Source organism: Muntiacus reevesi, chromosome 20 (assembly GCF_963930625.1).
Source record: "Muntiacus reevesi chromosome 20, mMunRee1.1, whole genome shotgun sequence".
Classification (NCBI taxonomy): domain Eukaryota; kingdom Metazoa; phylum Chordata; class Mammalia; order Artiodactyla; family Cervidae; genus Muntiacus; species Muntiacus reevesi.
This window is the reverse complement of record NC_089268.1, coordinates 25,326,153-25,353,822: the sequence shown is the minus strand read 5'-3', so window position 1 is coordinate 25,353,822 and position 27,670 is coordinate 25,326,153. Positions and strand designations below refer to the sequence as shown.

Sequence of the window (27,670 nt, the reverse complement as noted above, 5' to 3'; positions counted from 1 at the left end):
AAGTTTACTGCATCTCATTTCTCTACCTTTTCTTATTTTATCTGTGCAACACTGGCTGTTTTCCATCTTGTCTGTTTTATAGTATCTATTTTGCATTCTCAAAATTACATCACAGCTTCCTTCTATCTCCATAACTTCAAATAAATTTACATTATATATTTTTCTTTTTAAACAGGTACTTCAGAAAATCCCTTAGAAAAAGAAAAAAAGCTTCTAATTCACCTTAGAGCTTCAGAGGGAGTCTTTTGTGACCGTTTCAGTGGAATTCACATTGATCCAGGAACAATTGGTAAGAGTATAATGCCATTCTTGTGAAAAATGAAATGTATGTATTTCTGATAGGGAAGTATCATTCATAGAACACCTGCTAAATTCCAGGCACCCTTCCAGAGCATTTATATTTATGATTTCATTTAATGGCTCTCCTGAAAGGAGTATCCATTCTAGAGATGTCAAAACTAAGACTCAGAAATGATAAACAATACTCTGAAACCCACACAGTGTTATGTTGTCAAAAACTTAGATTTTTATCCAGACTGATCAGACACCAAAGGCTGGACAGTTCGTATTATCAACTTTAAATACTGTGTGCTTATTCATAATATTTTTAAACTGGTAGGTCTATAGATTACTAAGAAACATTTACTGTTGACGGTTTCTTCATTTGAAACTGCCCCAGTACCAAGTCTTATTTTAAAATTCGTCTATAGAAGAACAAAGAAACTGGGACTGAGCTTGTATATGTATGATGTAAGGGCCACACAATAAAGAAGTTTTAAGGGAAAAGTATAAGAGACTTTTTATAGATTTCTGGTATTTTCTTATTTTCTCTGTATGGCAATTCCAATTTTATAAGATCTCAGTCACTCAGTAAAATGGAAACAATCATGTTAGGATAGTATGAAGTTTGATAACCTAGTTTCCTAAAGTATAACCATGCCATATAATACTTTGATAGTGCTTTATTGCTTCCAAATGATTTTTCATACGTGCTATTTATCTTTTTATGAACACAAGGTTAAGGAATATTTTACTTTATTCCAGGCTGACAAACTAGATGGATCATAATAGGAACACAGACTTTTTTGTCTGTGGTAACCACTATGTTCCATGGAGTGCCACCAAAGACGTGAACTAGACTTGTGTTAGGAGTATATGAAAGTGTATGGCTTGATTCCCAAAGTCAGCTGTATTGCCAAACAAGTGGTTTTTGAAAATTTCTCTGATGCCAAATTGAAAAAGGAATGAAATGTTTGTCATTGCATGAATAAAATTTAAAATAATCCCTTCATGTATTATAATCTCCTTGAAACAGCTAAGAAATTGTGTCATTTTGCAGTAAACCTTTGGTGACTGGGAATGATCAGGAAATCTTTCTGGTAAATTAAAGGAAATAAACTTGTTTTTGCTAAAGTCTTTGTTGTTGGAAATTCTTCTAAATTACTCCAAGTTCCTCTCCTATCTAGCTTCCTTAGCTAATAATGGAAATGATTAATTTTTGATAATGATGATATTATATTACTGTTATGAAAGACTGATTCCACGACATGTCCTGAAAGTGGGAATATTGTTTTCATTTCCACTAATCCTTATTTTAGTTTTATTATCTTCTGACTTTTTGCTGAATTAGAGTATGGTAAAATTGTGGTGTTGATACGAATAGTTGATTAGGTTCTAATTAATTGAGCTTTTTTAGTTCACATTGGATGAAAGCCCAAGGCATACTATTTATGCCTGACTGGTGTTTACTTCTTTTATTTATGCATTTGCTGCTAAAAATTGTGAAATCTTTGGATTTCACTAAAAGAGGTACATTAATCCAGGGGTATGAAGGAAATCAATCCATTTGGGTACAGGAAGAAAATACTAGAAACTTCTATTCAAACATGTATAAATGTATTCATTTGTATGTATAGTTATTTATCTAATAACAAATAAATAGACATGTTAGGGGTGCACAATCATAATTTTGGTGCTGCTTGATTTCATGCTCAAAACATATTTAGATGACTAAAATATGGTGAATTTTGCCTCATGTGACTTTAAGTGGCAATAAAATGTGTAAGAGGAAAGACCTGAAGGAATAAAACTGGACTTCATCAAGCATGTCCCTGGTAAGACTTTAATTTATGAGTCTGAAATAAATTATATTTTGAAACAAAGGAGTTAGAGATCTATCCTTTGATATCTTTAATGCAAAAAAAAAAAAAAAAAAAAATCTGAAGTCCAACCCTGGAAAACAAAGCTAATAGCACCAAATCTCTTTCTTCAGGAAACAAAATTACCATTTTTTTTTTTTTTTGAAAATCTACTGTATAACACAAAATATCAAAACCAGTTAGCTTCCAATAGAGTTGCAAATGGTTTGGAGACACTTAATGGTGGAAATCTAACTAGTTACCTGTTAGAGTGGTCTCTTTCCCAGCTCTTCTAGATGTGATGTAGCATTCATTTCTCTATAACTTTAAAGAGAAAAATGTTTCATAGCCGTGTGAGATATAGTTGACCTGCTGAAAATAAAGCACTTAAATGTTCTTTTTCTAATAAGGTGGACATTCTTAACGTATAGTTTCTGTATCATGTATCTTGCACAATAAGCACTCCAATGAATTTTACTTGTGTGGTCTTAATTTTCTTGGAAGGAGTTTCCTATCACACTGTTGCTCCTTTTATTTTCAGGAGTGTTTGGGAAAGTTCGGCTTCATAGTGCTTATCCTAAGAAATCCTGGACACGTCTTGGGGCTGACATTGCTTCAGGCAATGAGAGGTAAGGAATGAGAGTAATTTAGGGATATATTTTTTGGTTTAACTTGCTTTGTCTGGAGGTTTTTTTACAATAGGAAATTAAATTTTAGATTAAGAATCATAATTCAAGGTTAGATAAGTGGGAAATATTAAAGGCTACAGGGATTTAAAATATTCTCTGTAACACAATAGAATTGTGTTACAAAAGGACAAAACAAGCAAAAGGCGGGGGAGGATATAATTTATTTAAGGAGTAAATTTTATTTATCTATTTTTGTTGTTTATTTTTTAACTTTTTGTTTTGTATTGAGGTACAGCTGATTAACAATGTTGCAATAGTTTTGGGTGAGGTTCTCAGCCACATATATACATATATCCATTCTCCCCCAAACTCTGCTCCTGTCCAGGCTGCCACGTAACATTTGCAGATTTCTATGTGCTGTAGTGGTCCTTGTTGACCCAATTTAAATATAGCAGTGGGTACACATTCATCCCAAACTCCCTAACTATCCCTTCCCCCAATCCTTGCCTGTGGCAACCATAAATTTGTTCTCTAAGTAAGGAGTAAATTTTAGATAATACATGTTTACTGCTGTCAGTAAATCTTTAAAAAATATGAGTTCTATGACATAATAGATAAAATATGAGGTGGGACTGCAATATCTGAATTGAAATGATGAGACAAAATGAGTGAGATGAAGTACATAAAGAATGTTATGAAATTTAAATTCAATAGTGGAATTTAATAATGCTTTAATGGCAATAAAGAATGAAATCACCACTGCCTCAGAGTGAGTGAGTGTGTGCATGCTAAGTTGCTTCAGTCATATCGGACTCTTTGCAACCCTATGGAGTTATAGCCGGTCAGGCTCTTCTGTCTGGGATTCTCCAGGCAAGAATACTGGAGTGGGTTGCCAAGCCCTTTTCCATGAAATGAGTAGGCAACATGAAAAAGAAACTGATGGAATCTACATGAATGAAGAGATAAGATCAAGAGAAAAAAATAATAAAAGAGAAGGTATTAGAAATAGAAAACAGAAAATAAAAGCACATTTTGGTAATGGCTCTTTTCTTAGTAAGAGTCCAGAATAATGAAACCACAAAGAATAACTAAAACTTAACTAAAATACACATAAAAGACTTGGAATTAGTTCCATTTCATTTGAACAACACTGAGAATCATGACTGCTCCAAATCCTCACAGCACAAGAAAAAAGTGAAAAAAGTCAAATAAAAACAAAAGAAGGCATAAAGCTTGATAACATTAGAATTCTCTGCACCATTAAATGTCAGAAGATAGTAGTGCAAAAATCTGTACTATGTTGGGAAAAGTGATTATAGCAAAGGTTTGGCTTATAAACATAGACCCTGCCAAAATGCTGTTCACATATGAAAGCAAAATATACCTTCCACTTTGCAAGAACTGAAAACAATTAAAAACTGTGTTCTAATAAAGAGATTAAACTGAATATAAAATTTAAGAATGCAAATAAAATCCAGAAATTGTAAAAAGGTTAATAAGAATAGGTATAGTAAGGAAAGTTTTACACTAGACAACATAATATAGAAATATAGTAAATCTCTAAAAAAAAAATGATAGGAAATTACCAGAAACAGAAATAGTAATGGAAGTATAGATATGAGTATAGATATAGTAAGGAAAGTTTTATACCAGACACTGTAATATATTATGTTATATATGAAATATATAAAGTAAATCTATAAAAAAAGAAAGGAAATTAACAGAAACAAAAATAATAATGAAGGTAATGAAGTTTGCTTACCTCTTTCAGTTTAAAACTTTAAATTAGATTAAAATTATAAAGAAAATATGAAGAAATATGACTAATATAGTAAAGACAATTTAATTGGTATAAATAAAATATATATCTGTTTAACCAATATAATTATAATTAAAAAGTTTAATAAGTTTTAATAAATTATATAGACCATAATCACAGTAAAATAAAGAGATTAACACAAAATTTTAGCCAACAACATTAATCTTTTGCAAGATGAAAGAAAAAAAATGATTACCTTCTAAATAACTTTGTATCTAAGAGATCAAACTTTTATCAATAGAATACTTGGAAAATAACAGTAATGAGAATAATTGAATAAGACATGGCCATACATGTCATCACATTAAATGCTTTTATTGTTGAATAAGAAAATATAAAAATAAATGAAACAGGCTATTAGTATTAGAAACCAGAAACAAATAACCACAAGCCTAATGAAATCAATCCATACCTGATAAAGACAGAAATTGGTGATTTACAAAGTAGGAAATTAGTAGACTTGATTTTTTTTTAGAAGTACTGATATACTCTTTAATAACTAAGCACACAAAACAAAATATAATTCAGAAATGGGGATTCAGATACAACAGATAAGGAAGAGATTAAAATTGTAATCTAAAATATGTATATCTATAGAGTATCATTCTGAAATTAAGAAAAAATAAATTATATATAGAAACATAAATGATCATAATTGGCTAAAGAAGACTAAAAATTGAGAGAAACAATAAAAGCAAAAATCATAAAGTTATCAAACATTTATTTCCAAGAATACATTTTGCTCAGATAAATTTATGGCTTGTTCTTCTACTCATTCATTCGTCATCACTTATTGTGTTGTATAATCTATTACATAGCATAGAAAAATATGTGAAGATTGCCAATTCGTTTTAGCAAGCATGCATAAAATAATTTTTAAAACAGCTGCTAAAGATAACTCAAAAAGAGAAAACAGGCAAATCCAAGTTGTATCCTAAATAAAACAGCAATAAATGAAATCCAGTAATTTATTGGAAAATGAGTGATTTATTCAAGCAAAGCCGGATGATTTGAAATGAATTAATTAATATAATTTACCTAAATAAAAAAATATAAAGACTAAGAATTTGTCCAGTTTGGTACAAAACAGAAATGCATTTAGTAAGATTCAGCTTGCATTCTTGGAATAAATGATAAATTAAGACTATAATGATATGTTTTTTAATGGGGTGGTTTAGTCATTAGTTGAGAAGCACTGCTTTAAGTAATAATACAAAATAAATAATTAAAAATCTCTCTTGGAAATGGCAACCCACTCCAGTATTCTTGCCTGGAGAATCCCATGGATGGAGGAGCCTGGTAGACTACAGTCCATGGGATCGCTAAGAGTCAGACACGACTGAGCGACATCACTTTCACTTAGACAAGCATATTTCTTTTCATTGAAAAACTGACATTAAAAATCACTGTATATTACAGTTATCATTAAAAATAGTTATCAAATTTTTAGACAGTATATTGAATCAAGGAAAATACTGTAACTAAAAAAATCAGCTGTAACTACCAAGAAGAATTCAAATTATCATTTTTTTTGCAGATTATATACACTTTTGTTCTAGAAAAGTAGAGAATCATCCAAAAAAACAACAGAAGCATTCAGTAAAAGCACAAATCAATAGCCTTTTAATATGTGAGCAATAAAATTTTAAATTACAGTGTACAGTGTTATTTAAAATTTCAATTTAAAATATCTATAAATAAACAAGTGAAATTATAGGAGCCATAAAAACAGATCTATAAAACACTAGTCAAAGGCATAAAGGAGATTAGAATAAATGATGATGCATAACATAAATGGAAAAACTCAATGTTTTAAACATGTCAATTTAATGAAAATTTAATCACAAACCAAATAAATGCATTTTGAATCTGACTCATTAAATCTATGTCTTTTGGTACAATAAATACTTGAAGATAGCCAAACATTATCAATTACTTAAATATATATATATATATATATGTATGTATATTGCTTCCCTGGTAGCTCATTGGTAAAAAATCCTCCTACAATACAGGAGACTCTGCTTTGATTCCTGGGTCGGGAAGACCCTCTGGAGAAGGACCAGGCTACCCACCCTAGTATTCTTGAGCTTCCCTGGTGGCTCAACTGGTAGAAAATCTGCCTGCAATGTGGGAGAACTTGGTTTGATCCCTGGGTTGGGAAGATCCCTTGGTGAAAGGATCTTTCATATATATATATATATATATATATATGAATATCTCTAATGTGAATGATTATTGTTATTGGCACCAGAACAAGAGAGACTACATAACAATAGACCCAGGTACGTATCATTATTTAGAATTGGAATAAATTAGCATTTCAATTTTAAGGGCTTCCCATTTAGTTGAAAATTTGTGCTGGAATAATTGGTCAATGCTTTGGAAAAATATAAAATTAGATTCTCACTTTATCCTTTACTGTAAGTTATCAGTTCAGTTCAGTTCAGTTGCTCAGTCTTTGTCCAACTCTTTGTGACCCCATGGACTGCAGCATGCCAGGCTTCCTTGTCCATTATCAAGTCCCAGAGCTTGTTCAAACTCATGTCCATCGAGGCGGTGATGACATTCAACCATCTCATTCTCTGTCATCCCCTTCTCCTCCTGCCTTCAATATTTCCCAGCATCAGGGTCTTTTCCAGTGAGTCAGTTCTTCCAATCAGGTGGCCAGAGTATTGGAGTTACAGCATTAGCATCATTCTGGACAGATTTCCTTTAGGATTTACTGGTTGGATCTCATTGCAATCCAAGGGACACACAGTTCAAAGGCATCAGTTCTTTGTTGCTCAGCTTTCTTTATGGTCCAACTCTCACATCCATACATGACTACTGGAAAAACCATAGATTTTGACTATACAGAACTTTGTTGGCAAAGTAATGTCTCTGCTTTTTAATATGCTGTCTAGGTTTGTCATAGCTTTCCTTCCAAGGAGCAAGTGTACTGTAAATTATAGATGAATTTTAAATGACTAAGTGTTATAAAGCAAAACCATAAAATTATCTGAAGAACATATAAGTAAATATTATGTGATTTTGAAGTAGGGAACACTTGTGGGATCATAACAAGAATTACAACAAACATAACAGCAAGAAATAATACATTTGACAATATTAGAAAGATCAATATTTCTGCATGTCAGTTACAAAATAAAATGGCAATTGACAAATGAGAAAATATTTGCAATATACAATAGTACGTATGGAGGGTTGATATTTTTGTATGTAAAGCACTCTTAAGAATAAAAAGAAAACAATATGAATACCATAAGATTAATTGCTAAAGAGTTGAATGAATTGCATGAATCACAAAAGAAGACATGTGTTTGACTAACAAACATATGGGAAAATTTTCTGAACTGGAACCGAAATAAATATTAATCAAACAAAAATTAAATACCATTCTAAAATTTCAAATTGGCAAAAATGAAAAAGAATGAATTCCAGGTGACAAAGGGGAAGAGATATAAGCAGTGGGGATGGGGGAGAAATATTACATATTACCCTACTTTTGTAACTAAAAATAATATTTATATATGCATATATGTAAATAAAGAAATGTCTGAAAGACATATAGCACAGCAAGGAAACTGTTGATGAGTTGATAGATAGCTGCTGCGTTGGCGTGTTTTTCTTTAAGTACAGAATATCTTAATAGAAAATTGTTATTTTTTTAGTTATGTTAACATTGCTATATATTTCAACACAATTTTTGTGAATTCTTACCATATGTCAGACATTGAATGGTGGCCTGAATATACAATTACCAGTAAAAATTGACATGATCTCTGCCCTCAGACATTAATCAAACAAAGAAAAAGTAATGTAAAATTACATCTGTGATAGAGGTTATGAAGGAAGGTGGTATAGAATTCTGAAAACATGAGAACTTGAGGCAATGACTGAGGTTAGAGAAGGCTTCCCTGAAGAGTGGTTTCAAAGGTGGGAACTGAAAGATGAGTGGGCATTCACTAAGCAAAGTGGGGGCAGGGTATGTGTGAAAAGTCCAGTAGCCAGAGCAAACAGCACTTAGTCATCCAGTAAATAGCTGATGTGCCAGGTGTGGCTATAACCACTGCAGATTTAGAGGCAAATTTGAAGAAATGGCTGTCACCTGGGAGTCTACATCTTATTGATGGAGATAGACAATAAACAAGCAAATAGAAAAATATAAGGGACATAGTTACATAGTTGTAGATTATCAAATGTGCTAGTAAGGAAATAAACTGGTTGGTATGATCCAAGATAGCTGGGGGATATGAAGTGTATCCTTTTATATTGAGTGGACAGGGAAGATCTTTCTAGAGAAGGGAAATGACAGATGCTGAGTCATATGGTACCTTTGTTTACATGTGAGAGGTCAAAGGGAAAGTTACAGAGTTTTATGCAGAGGAGTTGATGGACTCTGATTTGGTTTTGAAAACTGCTTGGACTTTCCTGGTGGCTCAGCAGTAAAGAATCTGCCTGCAATGCAGGAGACACAGGGTTCTATCCCTGGGTCAGGAAGATCCCCTGAAGAAGGAAATGGCAACCCACTCCAGTATTCTTGCCAGGATAATCCCATGGACAGAGGAGCCTGGTGGTCCACAGTCCACAGGGTCACAAAAGAGTCAGGCACTACTTATCAGCTAAACAACAGTAACTGACTGCTATGAAGTTGATGTATCTTGAAGACAAGAACAGAAGCTGGGGTATCTGGAGGTCAGCTGAGGTCAAAACATGGTGGCTGGGACTAGGGAGGAGGCAGTGGAGACGGAGAGAAGAAATGATGCTGTCTGATTGCCGATGAATTGAATATTGCGGTGGGGGAGTCCTTCTGGTTTTTTGATTGATCAACTTGTTGGGCGGTGGAAGAAGGCACTGAGATGGGAGACTAGGAGAGGAACAGACTTATCAGGGTGGATGATGGCAGGGATGTGCTAAGTTGGAGACACCAAGTGGAGATGTGAGGAAGGCAGTTTATACAGAACATAGGGCTCAGCGAGACCAGGACAGTGAGTCATCCTGATGATGAAGTAGATGGTGTCACTGATCTAGAAGCATATCAACAGGCAGAGGAGAAAATCAGAGCCTGGACATGAGATTGAGGCCAGTCTAATATTTTAGAAGTTGATAGAGGGGAGTCAGTGCAGGTGATGGAGGCAAAGAGACCCAAGAGGTGGGTCTGTGCTGGGAAGAAGAATGGAGAACATGAGGGACCCAATGCCAGGATGGCTGATGAGGAGAGAACAGACCAAGCCATGATGACAGGGCTTCAAGGGTTAGTTACGAGGCAGGGCTATAGTCACTGATGTTATCAAGAATTTCAGTGTTTAGCCTCCTAATAGCATTGTGCAACTATTTCAGGCTTTGAAGGAGATTGTATGGGTGGGAGGTAGCACCAATACTCTCATTTTTATGTCTAAAAAAATCATCCTAGGTACAACACAGACAACAGGAGGGCCAAAAACAGATCTAGGGACACTACTTAGGAGGTGCAAGTGAGAGACAGTGTAACTTTTAGTCAGGAGGTGGAGTAGCAATGGAGAGAAGTGCGTAGATGTATAGACAGGAGACAAAATCTCTAGGATTGTTACCAAAAGAGTGTGGGGTCTGGCTGCTCGCTGCTCACAAGCCAATAAACAGGCCAGGCTGGTGGAAAGCAAAGTCTCCTTTACTTCAGATGCCAGCAACAGTGTGTGAGGAGGATGGTGGACGTCCGTCTAAAGGTTGACTCTTCCTCCCTTACAAGGAGGGGGTGAAAGCTTTTATAGACAAAGTGTGTGTGGAGGGGAGGGGGAGCTGCATTCAGAAACAGCATAGTAATCTCTAACAGTCATTTGCAAATTGATCATCAGTGATCTGACCAGCATCATCTTGGTTGTTTTAAGTTTAGTTCAGTTCATTTGCTCAGTCATGTCCAACTCTCTGCGACCCCATGGACTGCAGCATGCCAGGCTTCCCTGTCCATCACCAACTCCCAGAGCTTGCTCAAACTCATGTCCATTGAGTCAGTGATGCCATCCAACCATCTCATTCTCTGTTGTCCCATTCTCCTCCTGCCTTCAATATTTTCCAGCATCAGGGTCTTTTCAAATGAGTCAGTTCTTTGCATTAGGTGGCCAAAGTATTGGAGTTTCAGCTTCAGCATCAGTCCTTCCAATGAATATTCAGGGTTGATTTCCTTTAGGATTGACTGGCTTGATATCCTTACAGTCCAAGGGACTCTCAAGAGTCTTCAAAAGCACAATTCAAAAGCATCAGTTCTTCGGTGCTCAGCTTTCTTTATGGTCCAACTCTCACATCCATACTTGACTACTGGAAAAACGATAGCTTTGACTTTATAGAACTTTATTGGCAAAACAATGTGTCTGTTTTTTAATATGCTGTCTAGGTTTGTCACAGCTTTTCTTTAAAGGAGCAAGTGTCTTTTAATTTCATGACTTCCATCACCATCTGCAGTGATTTTGGACTCAACAAAATAGTCTGTCACTGTTTCCATTGTTTCCTCATCTATTTGCCATGAAGTGATTAGAACCAGAGGTCATGATCTTAGTTTTTTGAATGTTGAGTTTTAAGCCAACTTTTTCACTCTCCTCTTTCACTTTCATTAAGAGGCTCTTTAGTTCTTCTTCGCTTTCTGCCATAAGGGTGGTATCATCTGCGGGTCTGAGGTTATTGATATTTCTCCTGGCAATCTTGATTCCATCTTGTGCTCCATCCAGCCCAGCATTTTGCATGATGTACTCTGCACATAAGTTAAATAAGCAGGGTGACAGTATACAGTCTTGATGTATTCCTTTCCCAGTTTGGAACCAGTCTGTTGTTCCATGTCCTGTTGGTTTTTATAGTTACAGTTAAACTCAGTTCCATTTGTTCCCATTTCTTTGAGGTCAGTTCTTGGAATTGTGGCAGCTCATGTCCTGGGTACAGTCTGGTCATCATGTAGTTAACTTCTTCCACCTGGTGTTTTAGTATCTATAAGACAGTTCACGGGATATGGCTTAGAATATTATCTATAAGCCCTTGAGAAAGAGCGAAGAAAGGTCCTTGACTATGATTCATGATTATATTATTATTATTTAGTCTCTGATTGTTTTCCTTTGTTTATGCATTTTTTACTTCTCTGATTAATCTTATTCTTTGACTAGAGTTACAGACAAAAGGCAGGCAGAGGATATGGTGGGAGGGGGTGAGCAAGGACCATAGGATCCTCTCCATCTCAGGATGAATTGGGCGTGAGGTGCTTTCTTGGTTCTGGTTTGTGTAAATGGATGGCAGCACCATTCACTAGTGGAGGACTAAATTTGTTGGAAAAGATGAGTTCAGATTTGGTCATGTTGAGTTTAAAGTGCTTTTCTGATGCCCAAAAGAATTTATCAGGGAGGCATTTCTAACAGGAATCAATAAGAATCTTTAATTGTTATCAGGTTAGCAAGTTGGAATTTGGCAGGAGCCATATGAATGGATTTTTCTTATAAGAATGTGTTAAAAACCTCATTCAGAATCAAGTTACAGGCTCTTCTGAAAGAAATTCAATTTTATTAATTAAAACTATCGATAGTAATTAACTAGCTGCCACTTACTGACTTCTTATCATCTAGGCTCACTCTGTGTCAGACATCTACCAAGTATTGTTACCATACATTATCTAACTTAAATCTCTCAGTGCTACAAATTAGATGTTACTGTCTGCACTTTCTAGATGTAAAAACTGAGGTTGAAGAAGGTAAGTAAAATTTCTAAGGTCAGAAAGGTTGGATTTTTACCATAGCTTGTCTGATTCCATTGTTTGTCTTCTACATACTACAAATGTTAAAAACAATCATATTAAAAGCAAAATTATTGAGTATCAGTATCAGAGGAGTACTTTAACAGAGTTATATATAATGATATATGGTTAACATAGTGCATTCATTTTATGAATTTCTTTTTTTAACCTTTTAAAAATATGTGAAATAATTTAAGACTCACAAGAAGTTGCAAAAATAGTAGAAATCCCAAGTACCCTTGATTCAGCTTTCCTTGATGATATCTTACATAATCACAGACTATAAAATTCAACAAGTTGATATTAGTACAGTATTAACTGTACTACAGACCACAATCAACCTGTTTCTTTAAACATTGATCTACAATCTTCCTGCTATTAAAAGCCAATTTAATATGTCTTTCTAATATACTGTTATGGGGACAGATTTTACCTGGACTCTTAGGAACTTCACCAAGATTTCTTTGATGTTTCATGATTATGTTGATGTTTGTACTCTTTGACATTTCATGGTTATTTTATCAATCCTAGGATAAAAGTTTTAAATTGTATCTTGGTCACTGGAAGATTTTAAATGGTCAGGGTCCAATTTATATTTGAATCTCATTTACCTTGTGTGAATAATTGACTGTTAGGAGGACAAAGGTGGAAGCAGAGAGATTAACTGTTAAAACATCGCAGTAACATTGCAGTCTTTTAGGTGACAATGCTGATGGTTTAGAGTGGGATGGAATGAAGGAAAGACATGGTTAAATACATGTTGAAGAAGAGCCAACATAATTTGCTGATGGCCTGGGCAAAAGGAAAGAGTTCAAAGATCACTGCAGAAATCTGACTTGAGCAAGTGGGTGAAGAGTGGTATAATTTATCTAGAAGAGGACAATAGGGAACAGAGTAGGCTTATGGGGAAACTTCCTCAAAGGCTCTTTTTTTTTTTTTTTTTTTCAATTTCTTATCTCATTTAGTTTTTAAAGAAAATGTGGAAAGCACTGGCCAATCCCTTTGTCCTGTTATTTTTCTGTTTCTTAAGTAGTTTATTCACTTATTCTGTTACTTATAAGGAAATGACTCTGACCTGAAGAACAAATCATTTCTCATCTCAACCTTTCCTGAGGACCTCTGCTTTTAATTCTAAGGTCATCCTTGATGGTATCTATTCTCTTATCTCCCATATCCAATCAGTGATAGCATTCTATGGATATGTTTGTTTTTCTGTTCCTTTTCTTTATAGTTTATTATAAGATATTGAATGTAGTTCCCTGTCCTATATAGTAAACCCTTGTTGTTTATTTTACATATGGTAGTGTGCATCTGTTAATCCCATGTTGACAATTTATCCCACACCTCCATCCCCTTTGGTACCCATAAGTGTATTTCTTATGTCTGTCTGTTTCTCTTTTGTAAATAAGTTCATTTGTATTATTTTGGGTTACACATACAAGTGATACCATATAATATTATCTTTCCCTGTCTGACTTATTTCACTTAGTATGACAATTTCTAGGTCCATGTGTGTTACTGCAAATGGCACTATTTCATTCTTTCTTTTAAATAGCTGACTAATATTCCATTGTGTGCGTACACCATGTCTTCTTTGTCTTTTCATCTGTTATTTGGCACTTGGGTTGTTTCTATGTCTTTACTTTTATAAATAGCGCTGCTGTGAACATTGGGGTACATGCATCTTTTCAAATTAGAGCTTTTGTCTTTTCCAGATCTATGGCAAGGGGTGGGATTGCTGGATCATAGGGTAACTCTACTTTTAGTTTTTAAGGGAACTTCTACATTATTTACCACAGTGGCTGCTCTATGGATACATTTTGTTTGGAATATTTATTGTGTCTCCTGCTACACTCTCACTTTGGCACTTCTATGTGACTTTCTATAACAACTTCTGTACTGGCTTTCTGAATATTTGATAAATGCAATTAGAGGGTCAGAAATACCCTTACATCTCTTCTTTACCTTTACACTTCCTACTGGTCTTTAAAGATTCTATCACACCTCCCACAAGACATTCAGTCTCCCCTCCAGCACACGCTGATTTTCTACCATTTGAATCAATATACCATGTGATTTTATGACTTATAATTTTAATAAAAATATGTTTCTTAGTGATTGATACTAAGCTGCTTCAGGTATGTATGTCCTGTTCCTATAGTAGTGTTCTACAGGAGAGGAAAATACTGTTTTTTTTAAATTGATTTGGTGTATTATTTAGCATCCAGCACACAACAGAAATTAAAAAAGAGTTCTAATAAGTGTGTGCTACACTGGATTGATGTATCTTTTCTGGAAATCAGAACTTATGGAGCCTGTTGACTCAATGGCATCTTGTCTAATAAATTAGAATCTTAAATTTAAATTAAAAAATTACTATAATTATTTTTGTGCTCATTAATCAAACCTCATGATTATACTATAACAACTTAGTTCAAATGTTAGAACATAGAGATGGTGGCCTTATTCATTTATTAGCAGGAGTTCAGGATCACACTGTAATATCCAAAAGAAGATGGTTCCTTCTGGTCCAATGAGCTACTGGGTCCTAATCTCGAACTGGCTACTGTCTCCATGCTTGGAAAAGACATATGAGTTAGGAAGGGAGGAGGGACATAGATTCTTCAGTGAAAATGAGCTTGAACATTGAGGACAGCAGATTAAAATTCTTTTAATTATGCAATTAACTAAAAGTGTAATTTCAAGTAAAGTACTTTCTCTGAGTCTCAGTTTCTTTTTCTATAATAGGAAAAAAATCATACTTGGTTAATAGAGTAGTTATAAGGATTAAGTGAATCAATGTGTGTAAAGCAGTTAGACTGGTTTCTGGCACCAAGTCAGCCTTGCATCATGGTAGTTATTACAGTAACCAGGATTCTTTCAATGGAAAGTAAAAATAAAAGCAACCCTTCTTAATCCATTTGGGAAATTGCATCGGATCCTCCCTCCACCTCTGCTGTTTCTCTGTTTCAGTCTCACTTGTTCCTGCTGAAGAGATTTCCACATTCTGTAGGGTGCAATGGAATCCTGAAGCCACTGGCTTTTCCCAGCTTTACCACTAGAGAGGAAATTTCTCTTTCTTCTTAGTTGCAATTCAAAAGTCTGGGAGACTACAGTTGCTAGCACTGTATTGTATAACTTGCTAAGAGAGTAGAACTCGAGTGTTCTCACCAAACAATAACAAAAAAAAGGGCGAACGTGTGAGGTGACTGACATATTAATTAGCTCAGTGGGAGATTTTTTTCATAATGTGTATGTATATCATATCAAATCAGCATATTATGTTTTAAATATCTTGAGTGAGTGAGTGAAAGTTGCTCAGTTGTGTCTGACTCTTTGTGACCCCATGGACTATACAGTCCATGGAATTCTCCAGGCCACAATATTGGAGTGGGTAGCCATTCCTGTCTCCAGGGGATCTTCCCAACCCAGGAATCAAACCCAAGTCTCCCACATTGCAGATGAATTCTTTACCAGCTGAGCCACAAGGGAAGCCCTACAACTTTATTTTTCGACTATGCCTCATAAAGCTGGAAAAGGGAAAGGATTTTAACTAATGAAGGCAGGTTGGACCCCTTGCCCACACTTTGGCAAAAGGTTTGCAGCTCTCACTAGGACCACTTAGTGTTGGTGAATGAGGAGATCAGGTCTCAGAAGAGATGTGACGTATTTCCTGGAACAAAGGAGAAAATAGATCAGGTAGACAAACAGTTGAGGGCATTCCCGATGGCTCAGGGGGTAAAGAATCCACCTGCAATGCAGAAGACACAGGAGACATGGGCTTAATCCCTGGATTGGGAAGATCAACTGGAGGAGGAAAATGGCAACCCACTCCAGTATTCTTGCCTAAAAAAATCCCACGGACAGAGGACCCTGGTGGGTTACAATCCAAAGGGCCCCAAAGAGTTGGACACAACTAAGCGTGCCATGGGGTGGCAAACAGTTGACGCCAAAGACCATTCATATTGTCACCGTCATCATCAATATCATTACAGGATTCAGTTTCTTTAAACACCTCACATAGTTCACTGGAGTCTGAGGGTCCTTGGCCAATTCCAATGGCAATTGACAAAAGAAAGTTTAAACAGGAGTTAAAAAAAAAAAACAGAAACAAAAATGCCTCAGTATTACTAAGGATCAGAATTCTATGGCCACTCTAATTCCTCAGGGAAGAACATTTTGACATCCAACACTCTGAGCCTATGGTCAAGTGCATCTGTTGTCATTAAGATCTTCCTAAAGTTTAGTTAAATTCATTTAAGTTATAGATATTTCTATATGAATGCTTTCTACATGGTGGCAAAAACTTTTAAATGAAATTTGTAAGTATATTTGTTTAATTCTTTGTAATTATGTCCTTTTGACCAAAAGTATTACATTTTTCTCTAAACTAGGTGAAATTTAATGCAAAAATAAAGGAAGCTGCTGATATTTTGTTTATACTTTTCAAAAGTTATCTTTCAGGAGACTTTTGCAGTGATTATTCAGTTTCTTCTCTCTTGTCATATGGTTTCCATTTACAGCCAATTATGTTGCAAACAACTCTTTTAATTTTTTTGTTTATTTATTATTTTTGGTGTGTTTTGCTCAGAAAAATGAGCAGATCTCCCCTCTCCCCTGTAGCTATAAGATTCTTATTAGTATTAATCAGACACATGAAATAGAGCTTCGATTCAAATCCTTAAGCTAGGATTTCTTGAAATGGTTGATGGGTCTTCCTTCAAGTAGGAAGAGTGAATCTTTGTATTTAAGGAATTTAAGGAATATTGATAACTTGACTAGCAGAACTTTCTAGACTATTAATACTGGAACGACGAAAGTTTTCCCTGAATTTACCACTATTGCTGTGTAGACAGAGAAGGAGGCATGCCCCCTTGCCATTTGTATATTTTCTTAAGAGATACAGAATCTCAAGGTTTCAGTAGTAAACAGGAGAGAGAATTATTCATAGATCTGTATGGTTTTGGAAGCCATCATGACAAAAGTTAAGTTCATTTATATTTTTATTGTAAAGTTTGGAGTAATAATTTCAATAATTCCTTTTCTCTTTGCCTAGAAAATTGTGAGGAGCTTTGGGGTTTACATAGCTGGATAGTTCTATTTTCATTAAATATTAACTAACAAGTGGCATTAGTGGTAAAGAATCTACCTGCCAATGCAGGAGACATAAGTGACGCGGGTTCCATCGCTGGGTTGGGAAGATCTCCTCAAGTAGGAAATGGCAACCCACTCTAGTATTCTTACCTGCAGAATTCCCATGGACAGAGGAGCCTGGCGGGCTACAGTCCATAGGTTGCAAAGAGTCGGACACGACTGAAGTGACTTAGTACACACACAGCAGTGTCAAAGTTGAGTAGCCACAGAAGACAGTACAAAATCATTTACAAAGCAGCGGTATCTGTTTTGTCAAAATGATGAACAGAAATGGGACTGCGTGTTCAGTAGAGAAGATCCCCATGGGATGACTTCTTGAAGGCAAAGGAGCTTCAGTAAGTTTTTAAGACTGAAGAGCAGAATACAGGAGATGATATTTTAATTGATAGGTGAGAAGCACATTATCTATTTCTTGGCAGAATGAGCAGGTTCATCAGGTTGGAGCAGAGGACTTACATAAGGGACTTGTGGGATAAGGCTCTAATTATTTCTTAGTTTATATTATGGTTCATACTTTGCATTGCTCTGTGGGCTTCAACAAATGTATAATGTCATGTATCCATCCTTAAAGTATCACACAGAAGAATTTACAGCCCTGTAAATCTCCCGTGCTCCCTAGGGAATGGGTTTTAATTCTCATTTTTCACAAGGAACTTTCCTGAACATTGTCATGATCTATGTCTGAAAAGCTCTATTCAACAATATAAACAAAAATAAAAAGATTATCCCAATAATACGGGCCATGAAGGAAAGGATTGATTTCACTTATATTCCTAATTTGGCTTTGGTGTGACTTTATATCCATCACCTGATTTTCTTTTTAAGAAGTAGATTTTTCTTCAGTATACTAACTGGTAAGTTAGAAAATTCAGATTTAAGTGATAATGACTAATAAACTCACCTTCCATTGGCAAGCTGACATTTTTAGTGTACATCTTTTCTATTTTCTGCTTTCTGTGCATGGATTACTTTTGTTAAAAATAAATGGGACATATTATTTTATATCCTCCTTTTTTCCAGTCAGTACATAATGAATCCTGTAATTCAGTGTTCTGGTACATTGTGCTTTTTAATGACTATATAATAATGCATGTGGGCTTCTCAGGTGGCTCAGTAAAGAACCCACCTGCCAATTCAGGTGATGCAGGAAACTGGAGTTCGATCCCTGCATTGGGAAGATCCCCTGGAGAAGGAAATAGCAACCCATTCCAGTGTTCTTGCCACAATAATGTCATGGACAAAGGAGCCTGACTGGCTACAGTCCATGGGGTCGCAAAGAGTTGGACATGACTGAGCACGCACACACACAATAATCTACTGTTTGAGTTACAGATCATACATTTGTGGGTTATCATAATATAGTCATTATGAAATGTAGGAGTTTTGCCTTTTATTATATGTGAAGAGCTAAGAATCAAATAGATAGGAGGATGTCATTTAATGGAAAGAACTTGAATTTGATCAGGAGACTTAGGCTTAATTCAACCTCTGACTTCATTTAGTTATCTAATCTTGAGTTTTGTTATTTATTCTTTCTGAATCTTGGTTTCCTTGCCTTTAAAAGCTAAGGGTTGCTTTATTATTTTGTAACTGTGAGTTTTCTAGGATGTCATAGCAAATAAACAAAGAATGTCTAAATTCTTTAATTAAAATTGCATAACTGATAGTAGTCTTGTCTCTGTCTTTGTCACTCTCTTCTTCTCTTTAATCTCAGGCACATCACATAGATTTAAATTAATTACAATCTTTGGTTAATAACAAATTTACACCATTGGCCCATAAATGACCCCCTATAACTTTTTTTTTTTTGGTGCTAATATTTTACACGAATCATCTGTGAATTCTCCACTCACACAGTAGACTAGTGTCTGCTAGTCAGAATCTACTAGTCAAGGATGTTTACTGAACAAAAAAATGTCTTCTAGTCACAATCTAAATTGTCATTTTTAAATGTAAATGTCATCTGTTTCATTCACCATTATGTCTCTAGCACCTACTATAGTGTGTGGCATGTACTGTTGCTCAGACAATATATGTTTCTTGATTGAAAGGCCTTCACATGGACCCGTTTCCTAGATGAAACTTTACTGATACAAGATACACTATTGTCAATGCTTGCTAAAGTGTGAACATTAGCAAAAGAGCCAGGCAATTAATATAAACTTATACTGTTGAAGTTGGTAATGACTGTAACGAGGATAAATCAGACATATTTACTAGAGAAAGATACGCAGCAGCAAATGACTGAACAAAAACCTTATTAAATGGTATTTAAGAAAAAACAAAAATTAGCAAAACTCACATTGCATATTGTGATGAAAACACAATGCTTGGAACATAGCACCTTCAAGAAGTGCATACCTTTGTCCCTGCAATAACAGGGGGATAGGAGAGGAAAACTCCAAATAGTGTGACTTTTCAAATGAAGATATAAAACTCAGAAGAGTTACATGACCTCTCAAGGTCCCACAGCTACTAAGTGGAACCTCTAGGATTCACACTATATCTGCTTGACCATGAAGGTATGAGCCTTAAATGTGTGATGAGAAATTGTCTGCAAATGGTATTAGAAGTCTTCAGAAAATGTGAGAAAAGATCCCTTCTGAAATACCTTTATTATTCGAACTGTTTCCCAATCAAGGAAGTAGACTTCCATTTTAGGAAACCATATGGAGAGGGCATTACTAAACTCTCAAAATTTTACCCTTTCTTGTTCTTTCGTCTGGTGTTTCATGGCCACAGAATACCTTGGCTATCCCTGTATTGCATACATGTAAGCCAGAAGATGAACTCCATTAGCATTAATGTTTTGCAAAAGTCTTTTTTCTCCATCTTGACTTGATGTTTCTACTTTACTCTCCCTGGTGGGAATTGCCATTTGCAGCGGATTTCCTCTTCTCCCTGGAATGAGTAGATCATATCTGAGTTGCACTGCCAATGTACTTGATACGATCTTTATGCTGTTACAGAATTATAGTAGAGGACACAGTGGATTGGCGACCCCATGACAAGATTGTCCTCAGCTCCTCTTCATATGAGCCTCATGAAGCAGAGGTCCTCACTGTGAAAGAAGTCAGGGGCCACCATATTAGGATCCATGAACGGCTCAGACACCGACACATCGGTAAGGCTTTGGTTTGTTAGTTAAGGGAAGTGAATGAGCCAAGACAAACGTGTTCAGCAACCTGCCTGGGGACCTTGGATCCAACCGGCGTTCAGAGGGGATGGATAATACTTTACTGCTGCCCTAGGCTCATCCTAGAAGGCTTTATCTCCATCCCTTCATTAATTTTATTGCCTAATTTAAAAAAAAAATACTTTGATGTGAGGGTATTTTTTTAACTTTTTATTTATAATGGCAAGCCTAGAAGCAAGCAGAAGGGTTAAGAAACTTGTTCAAGGTCACCGGGCATTTTCATGGCTAAGCCAGAATAAACCTCATGGGAGATGAATTTCCAGTTCATTTCCTGTCACATTGAATCACACAACCACTTAGAATGTGGCAGTTATTGTAAATAATGACTCCTTACTTTTTCCATACTTAGGAATGTGTCCTTTCTGACATGAAGTTCATTTTATGTATTGACTACTGCTACTGCCCCAAATTATAGATAAAGTCAAATACCTCTTTCTTTAAAAAAAAAAGTTAATATTTTAATACACTATATACACTTAAAATGCATTGCATATAAATAATAAATAACCATGTTTCGTGGTTCAGTCTAATAACTGCATTTAACCCAGGAAATATAGCTAATAAGTAATAAAATAGGGAAATAAAGGGATAAGGGGTTATCTTTTTATTCTCTGATATTTGAGGGGGAAATACATGATTTCAGCACGGTCATATCTAAAGCTTTCTAAGTCATAGCTTTAAGGATGATTTTATTTCTAAACAGTGGCAGGGAAAAGAAAATTCGTCGTCAATCCCTGCCTGTAATATGCAAACATGTGCAATACACATACAGGGGGAGAGGGGGCGATGTAACAAACACGCGAGACTGGAGAAGCTCCTTCTGAGCGGGATGAGCTTCGGACCTGCCAGGAGAGGGCGCTGCCGCTGCTACTTTGGTCCTATCGCTGCCTCAGTGGATCTGGGATTCCTCATTCTGAAGAAAGAGGTTCAGGAGGAGTGCACTATTAAACGCGGAAATCTCACACTGACAAGTTAAAGGAAGGGGGTTGGGGATCCCACTAATTGGACCGGTCTGCCCTGACATCCCTGTCCCAGTACCCATCGTGGCTGAGGAGAAATGAATTCTTGCTCAGATACTCTTACTCTGGTCCCAAGGAGAGACTAGAGAACCGGCTTTTCATTTCTCAGCTGACATTTGTGGAGAACGCCCGAGGAAAGGCAAACCTTAGTGTTGGGAGGACTTCCGCGGGGAAACGAGTGTTTTCATTTGTCAGGTTCGCTGAGTCCCTAACTGGCGATCTCCGAAATAGGTTTTTTAAAGTTTTTCCTTCCTGTTGCCCCAGGAAGTGCGCACGTCATGGAGGGTGGCCGACACATTCGTTTGGCTGCTGAGGTTGGTCTTTTGACACGAAACATACAAATCCATAGTGATACATCATGCAGAGGGAGACTACTTGTGGGGTCCTTCAGGAAGTCCAGCGTGGAAGAATTTTCAGGTAAATGAAAATTTACGTTGCTAAGCACTAAGAATTGGATGCTATGGGACCCTCCGAAATTCCAATAGTGGGAATTTTCATCTATAAAACAAAATGTCTGGAATAGATGCTTGTTGATGCTCTGAGAAGCTATGAATTTTCAGTCCTAATCTGTGCTTAATTATCAGTGTGATGTTAAAATAATATTCTAGCTATCAGTACATCGGCACATTTTTACCTCAGAAAGAAAAAAATATATATAAAGAAAAACCACCTTCAGCAGATGTGAAATTTCCTCTGCTTTGAAATTGTAGATGATTTAATGACCACTTGAATTTTATCTCTTTCCTGAATTTCTATTACTCTTTCCCAGTAGCATGCTTTATCTGATGGCAGACCTCATCTCATGCTATAAATTAATAGTGTAAATTTAAATAAGAAGATTTCCATATTCTAGACTGCTTTAGGGATCAATTCAATTTCTCTCATTTCCTTCAATCTTTAGCTCTTCTGGAATTTTTTTTTCATTATTTTTATTAGTTGGAGGCTAATTACAATATTGTAGTGGTTTTTTTTGCCATAAATTGACATGAATCAGCCTTGGATTTACATGTGTTCCCCATCCTGAACCCCCTCCCACCTCCCTCCCCATCCCATCCCTCTGGGTCATCCCACTGCACCAGCCCCGAGCACTTGTCTCATGCATCCAACCTGGACTGGCGATTTGTTTCACACTTGATAATATACATGTTTCGATGCTATTCTCTCAGATCATCCCACCCTCGCCTTCTCCCATAGAGTCCAAAAGTCTGTTCTGTACATGTGTCTCTTTTTCTGTCTTGCATGTAGGGTTATCGTTACCATCTTTCTAAATTCCATATATATGCGTTAGTATACTGTATTGGTGTTTATCTTTCTGGCTTACTTCACTCTGTATAATGGGTTCCAGTTTCATCCATCTCATTAGAACTGGTTCAAATGTATTCTTTTTAATGGCTGAGTAATATTCCATTGTATATATGTACCATAACTTTCTTATCCATTCGTCTGCTGATGGGTATCTAGGTTGCTTCCATGTCCTGATTATTATAATCAGTGCTGCGATGAACATTAGGGTACATGTGTCTCTTTCAGTGTGGAGATTCCTTAAAAAACTGGAAATAGAACTGCCATATGACCCAGCAATCCCACTCCTGGGCATACACACTGAGGAAACCAGAACTGGAATGTTGTGAAATAATTTTATTGGCACCTTATTTCTGAAACTTGGGTTCCTTAAAAATGATTCCAGTGTTGTTTCCTAGTCAAATAAAGCTCCATCTTAGAAAGCCACTGTCTACATGAATATAATAAAGGCTCTGAGAAGGCTTAGAGTAAAGGATCTAAGCCCTTCCCACATATATTGAGCATGGAACAATTTTTGTGGGCACATCTGTTTTCAGTTCAGTTCAGTCTCTCAGTCATGTCCGACTCTTTGTGACCCCACAGACTGCAGCATGCCAAACTTCCCTCTCCATCACCAACTACCAGAGCTTGCTCAAACTCATGTTCATCGAGTCAGTGATGTCCATCTCATCCTCTGTCGTTCCCTTCTCCTCCTGCTTTCAATCTTTCCCAGCATCAGGGTCTTTTCCAATGAGTCAGTTCTTCACATCAGGTGGCCAGTATGGTAAAGGATGGTGCTTGGACCTTAAGTTGAAAGTTCAGGATTTCTGGTCCATAGAACAAACTCTCCGTAAACACTAGCTCCACCAGTTTCTTTCTTTTTTGGCCACATGGTGAGGTATAAAGTGAAAGTGTTAGTTGCTCTCAGTCATGTCCGACTCTTTGTGACCCCATGGACTGTAGCCCACCAGGCTCCTTTGTATGCAGGATCTTAGTTCCCTGACCAGGGATTGAACCCTTGTTCCCCCTCCCACTCCTGCATTGAAAGCATGGAGTCTTAACTACTGGACTGCCAGGGAAGTCCCCTCCATCAGTTTTTAACAGAAGTCATGTAGATCTCCCTTCTTGGCTAGAGGACATTTGATGGTATCTGGAGACATTTTGCTTGTCACAACTTTTGTGGAGCTTCTGCATCTAGTAGTGGATGCTCAACAGCCTACAATGTGTGAGACAGTCTCCCTCAAGAAAGGATCAGTTCAGTTCAGTTGAGTTCAGTTCAGTCGCTCAGTCGTGTCTGACTCTTTGCGACCCCGTGAATTGCAGCACGCCAGGCCTCCCTGTCCATCACCAACTCCCGGAGTTTACTCAAACTCATCCCATCGAGTCGGTGATGCCATCCAGCCATCTCATCCTCTGTCGTCCCCTTCTCCTTCTGCCCCCAATCCCTCCCAGCATCAGGGTCTTTTCCAATGAGTCAACTCTTCACATGAGGTGGCCAAAGTACTGGAGTTTCAGCTTCAGCATCAGTCCTTCCAATGAACACCCAGGACTGATTTCCTTCAGGATGGACTGGTTGGACCTCCTTGCAGTCCAAGGGACTCTCAAGAGTCTTCTCCAACACCACAGTTCAGAAGCATCAATTTTTCAGTGCTCAGCTTTCTTCACAGTCCAACTCTCACATCCATACATGACCACTGGAAAAACCATAGCCTTGACCAGATGGACCTTTGTTGGCAATGTAATGTCTCTGCCTTTTAACATGCTATCTAGGTTGATCATAACTTTCCTTCCAAGGAGTAAGCGTCTTTTAATTTCATGGCTGCAGTCACCATCCGCAGTGATTTTGGAGCCCCCCAAAATAAAGTCTGACAATGTTTCCACTGTCTCCCCATCTATTTCCCATGAGGTGATGGGACCAGATACCATGATCTTAGTTTTCTGAATGTTGAGCTTTAAGCCAACTATTTTACTCTCCTCTTTCACTTTCATCAAGAGGCTTTTTAGTTCCTCTTCACTTTCTACCATAAGGGTGGTGTCATCTGCATATCTGAGGTTATTGATATTTCTCCCAGCAATCTTGATTCCAGCTTGTGCTGCTTCCAGCCCAGCATTTCTCATGATGTACTCTGCATATAAGTTAAATAAGTAGGGTGACAATATGCAGCCTTGACGTACTCCTTTTCCTATTTGGAACCAGTCTGTTGTTCCATGTCCTGGACCAAAATGTCAGTTATGTTGAGGTGGAGTAACCCTGCTCTGGAAGGCTAGACAAAGGCTGAGTCCTGGTCACGGTGGTGGTCATGTAAAAACAAATCTACCCTGCAGTTCGTGAAGACAGAGAATTAGGAAGAGAGTGCAAGACAGGGCCCCTTTACACGGTACCTGCAGGCCAGGCTAGAACCTGATTGCGAGAGCAGGACAGGAGGCTGGTTCTTACAGCTGAGCACCAAAGCTGGACCCTCACCACCTGCAATGCTGACTTGGTTCTGAACCTCTGGCTTGCTGGTTGGGACTCCTAAAACATCCCTGGGAAAGGGACAGAGAAGCTTAATCCAGTGCTTCCTATAGACTAGGAACTATGCTGGTTTTCATGCCTGTTTTATCTCATTGAATCCTAATATCCCTGTGAGAGTGACATTTTATCCTCGGTTTTATATGTGAGGAAACAGAGTCTATAATAAAATTGTCTGCTAATTCATAAAACTCCATTATGAGCTTTAGAACTTCTTGAGGGTAAGGCTGAGGTTTTCAGCCCTGTTTTCTCAGTATGGTATTATAACTGCTGTGTATTAGGTCCTCAATAAATGTGAGTGAGTTAAATAAATGAACAGTAAGAAAAGTCATCCAGCTCACAAAGTAGCACTCAAATTCAAGCCTGATTCTGAATCAGTTGATAAGCTTTTAGTTTTATAATCACTTTAGGTTTGTAAAAAAGTTGCAAAGATGGTATGCAGAGTTCCTGTATACTTTTCATTCTGTTTTCCCTAACATGAAAATCTACTATAACTCTGGTTCGTTTGTGACAGCCATTAAATTAACCTTACTGCATTAGTGTTAACTGAATTTAAGACATTATACCAGATTCCACATGTCTTTCCACTAAGGTCCTTTTTCTGTTTCAGAATCCAGTACAGATCCCCACATTGTATTAAGGACCCTTACACTTTTCTATAACATATTCCAGAGCCTGGATGATGTAGGACCTACAGGTGTGGGTCAAGGACACCACTATAGTGTTGAATGATTACAGGGCAGGAAAGCAGGCCAGGGATTAACAATCCCTACTTTTAAATCAGGTTCTTCTGTCATTCCCCTCCTTCTGACCAGTAATACCCAAAAAGTTATGCTCAGAATTATGATAAACAAAAAGAAAAAATAGGAAAACAGTTGTGAACAAAATCATTGCTTAATTCTCCATCTGAATCTCAGATATTTTAAGTATTTACTATTGATTAGTACTCTTGCCTGGAAAATCCCATGGACGGAGGAGCCTGGTGGGCTGCAGTCCACGGGGTTGCTGGGAGTCGGACACTACTGAGTGATTTCACTTTCACTTTTCACTTTCACGCATTGGAGAAGGAAATGGTAACCCACTCCGGTTTTCTTGCCTGGAGAATCCCAGGGATGGGGGAGCCTGGTGGGCTGCTGTCTATGGGGGTCACACAGAGTCAGACGTGACTAAAGTGACTTAGCAGCAACAGCAGTTTTCAATTGTTGAATAATATGCACACGGGTAAAAAGATCTTGTACAATTTAAAACTATGAATTAAAACTGTGCAAGGATGACAGAAAAAAACACACTAAGTAAAACAGTAATGATACGTTGCCTTGAATGAGATTCTAGAACTATTTTCCAGTCTGTAAACTAAACTTCTACATGTGGACATGATGTGCTTTGGGCCAAAGTTCTCAGAAGCGGGTTCCATGATCGTTTTAGCTATGGATTGCTTGGGTTGCAAGGGTTGCTTGCAAGGGTTGCTTCAAATTACATTGAAAAGTGGTATCATGCTATAAATAATTTGTAAATGTTTTCTCATTCTGTGAATATTTCCATACCATCAACTAGTGTCTCTTTAACCAGCATCCTCTGAGAAATCTAGATATAGTGGAATCCTGTTTGACCATTCAGAAAGACACACAGATTTCATTTGTCCTCACAGTAGTTTGGTTTTGCAATAGATTGATTTGCAAGGGTTCAGGTTTCTCATCTATGAAAAGGGAGTGGGGAAGGTGGAGGATTAAGACTGGACTATACTTCCCTGGTAGCTCAGACGGTAAAGTGTCTGCCTACAATGTGGGATACCTGGGTTCAATTCCTGGGTTGGGAAGATCCTCTGGGGAAGGAAATGGCAACCCACTCTAGTACTCTTGCCTGGAAAATCCCATGGATGGAGGAGCATGATAGGCTACAGGCCATGGGGTTGCGAAGAGTCAGACACGACTGAGCGACGTCACATCTCTGTGCTTTAAATACTAAAACACCACAATTTCCTCCCTTTTTAGTGAGGGAAATAACTTTATAGTTTACCTTGGGCAGTAACTTTAAAAAAGAAATATAAAGAAAAGAAGTGAGGTCTACCTAGCTAAAGACATATGTTGTCTCTTCTGTTAGAACAGGGCTGTACCCCAGTTGTGGGAATCTCAGTGCAAACCTGTTTGTTTTATTCTACCATGGGACGTGTACTCC

The 27,670-nt window shown here is 37.0% G+C and overlaps 1 protein-coding gene across 11 annotated transcripts in view; it reads left to right on the top strand.

The window, feature by feature from the left end:
• The window catches only part of PKHD1 (PKHD1 ciliary IPT domain containing fibrocystin/polyductin), a 432,300-nt gene that overhangs the window by 289,207 nt on the left and 115,423 nt on the right, over positions 1–27,670 (top strand). For all 11 annotated transcript variants that reach the window (XR_010660007.1, XM_065912087.1, XM_065912089.1 and 8 more), the window contains 4 exons: positions 176–289; positions 2,680–2,767; positions 20,457–20,611; positions 21,967–22,119. Coding sequence is in view for 10 of the 11 variants with exons in the window: in XM_065912087.1 (XP_065768159.1) it covers positions 176–289; positions 2,680–2,767; positions 20,457–20,611; positions 21,967–22,119 (510 nt within the window). In the remaining variant the exon portion in view is untranslated. The remainder of the gene's footprint in view (positions 1–175; positions 290–2,679; positions 2,768–20,456; positions 20,612–21,966; positions 22,120–27,670) is intronic.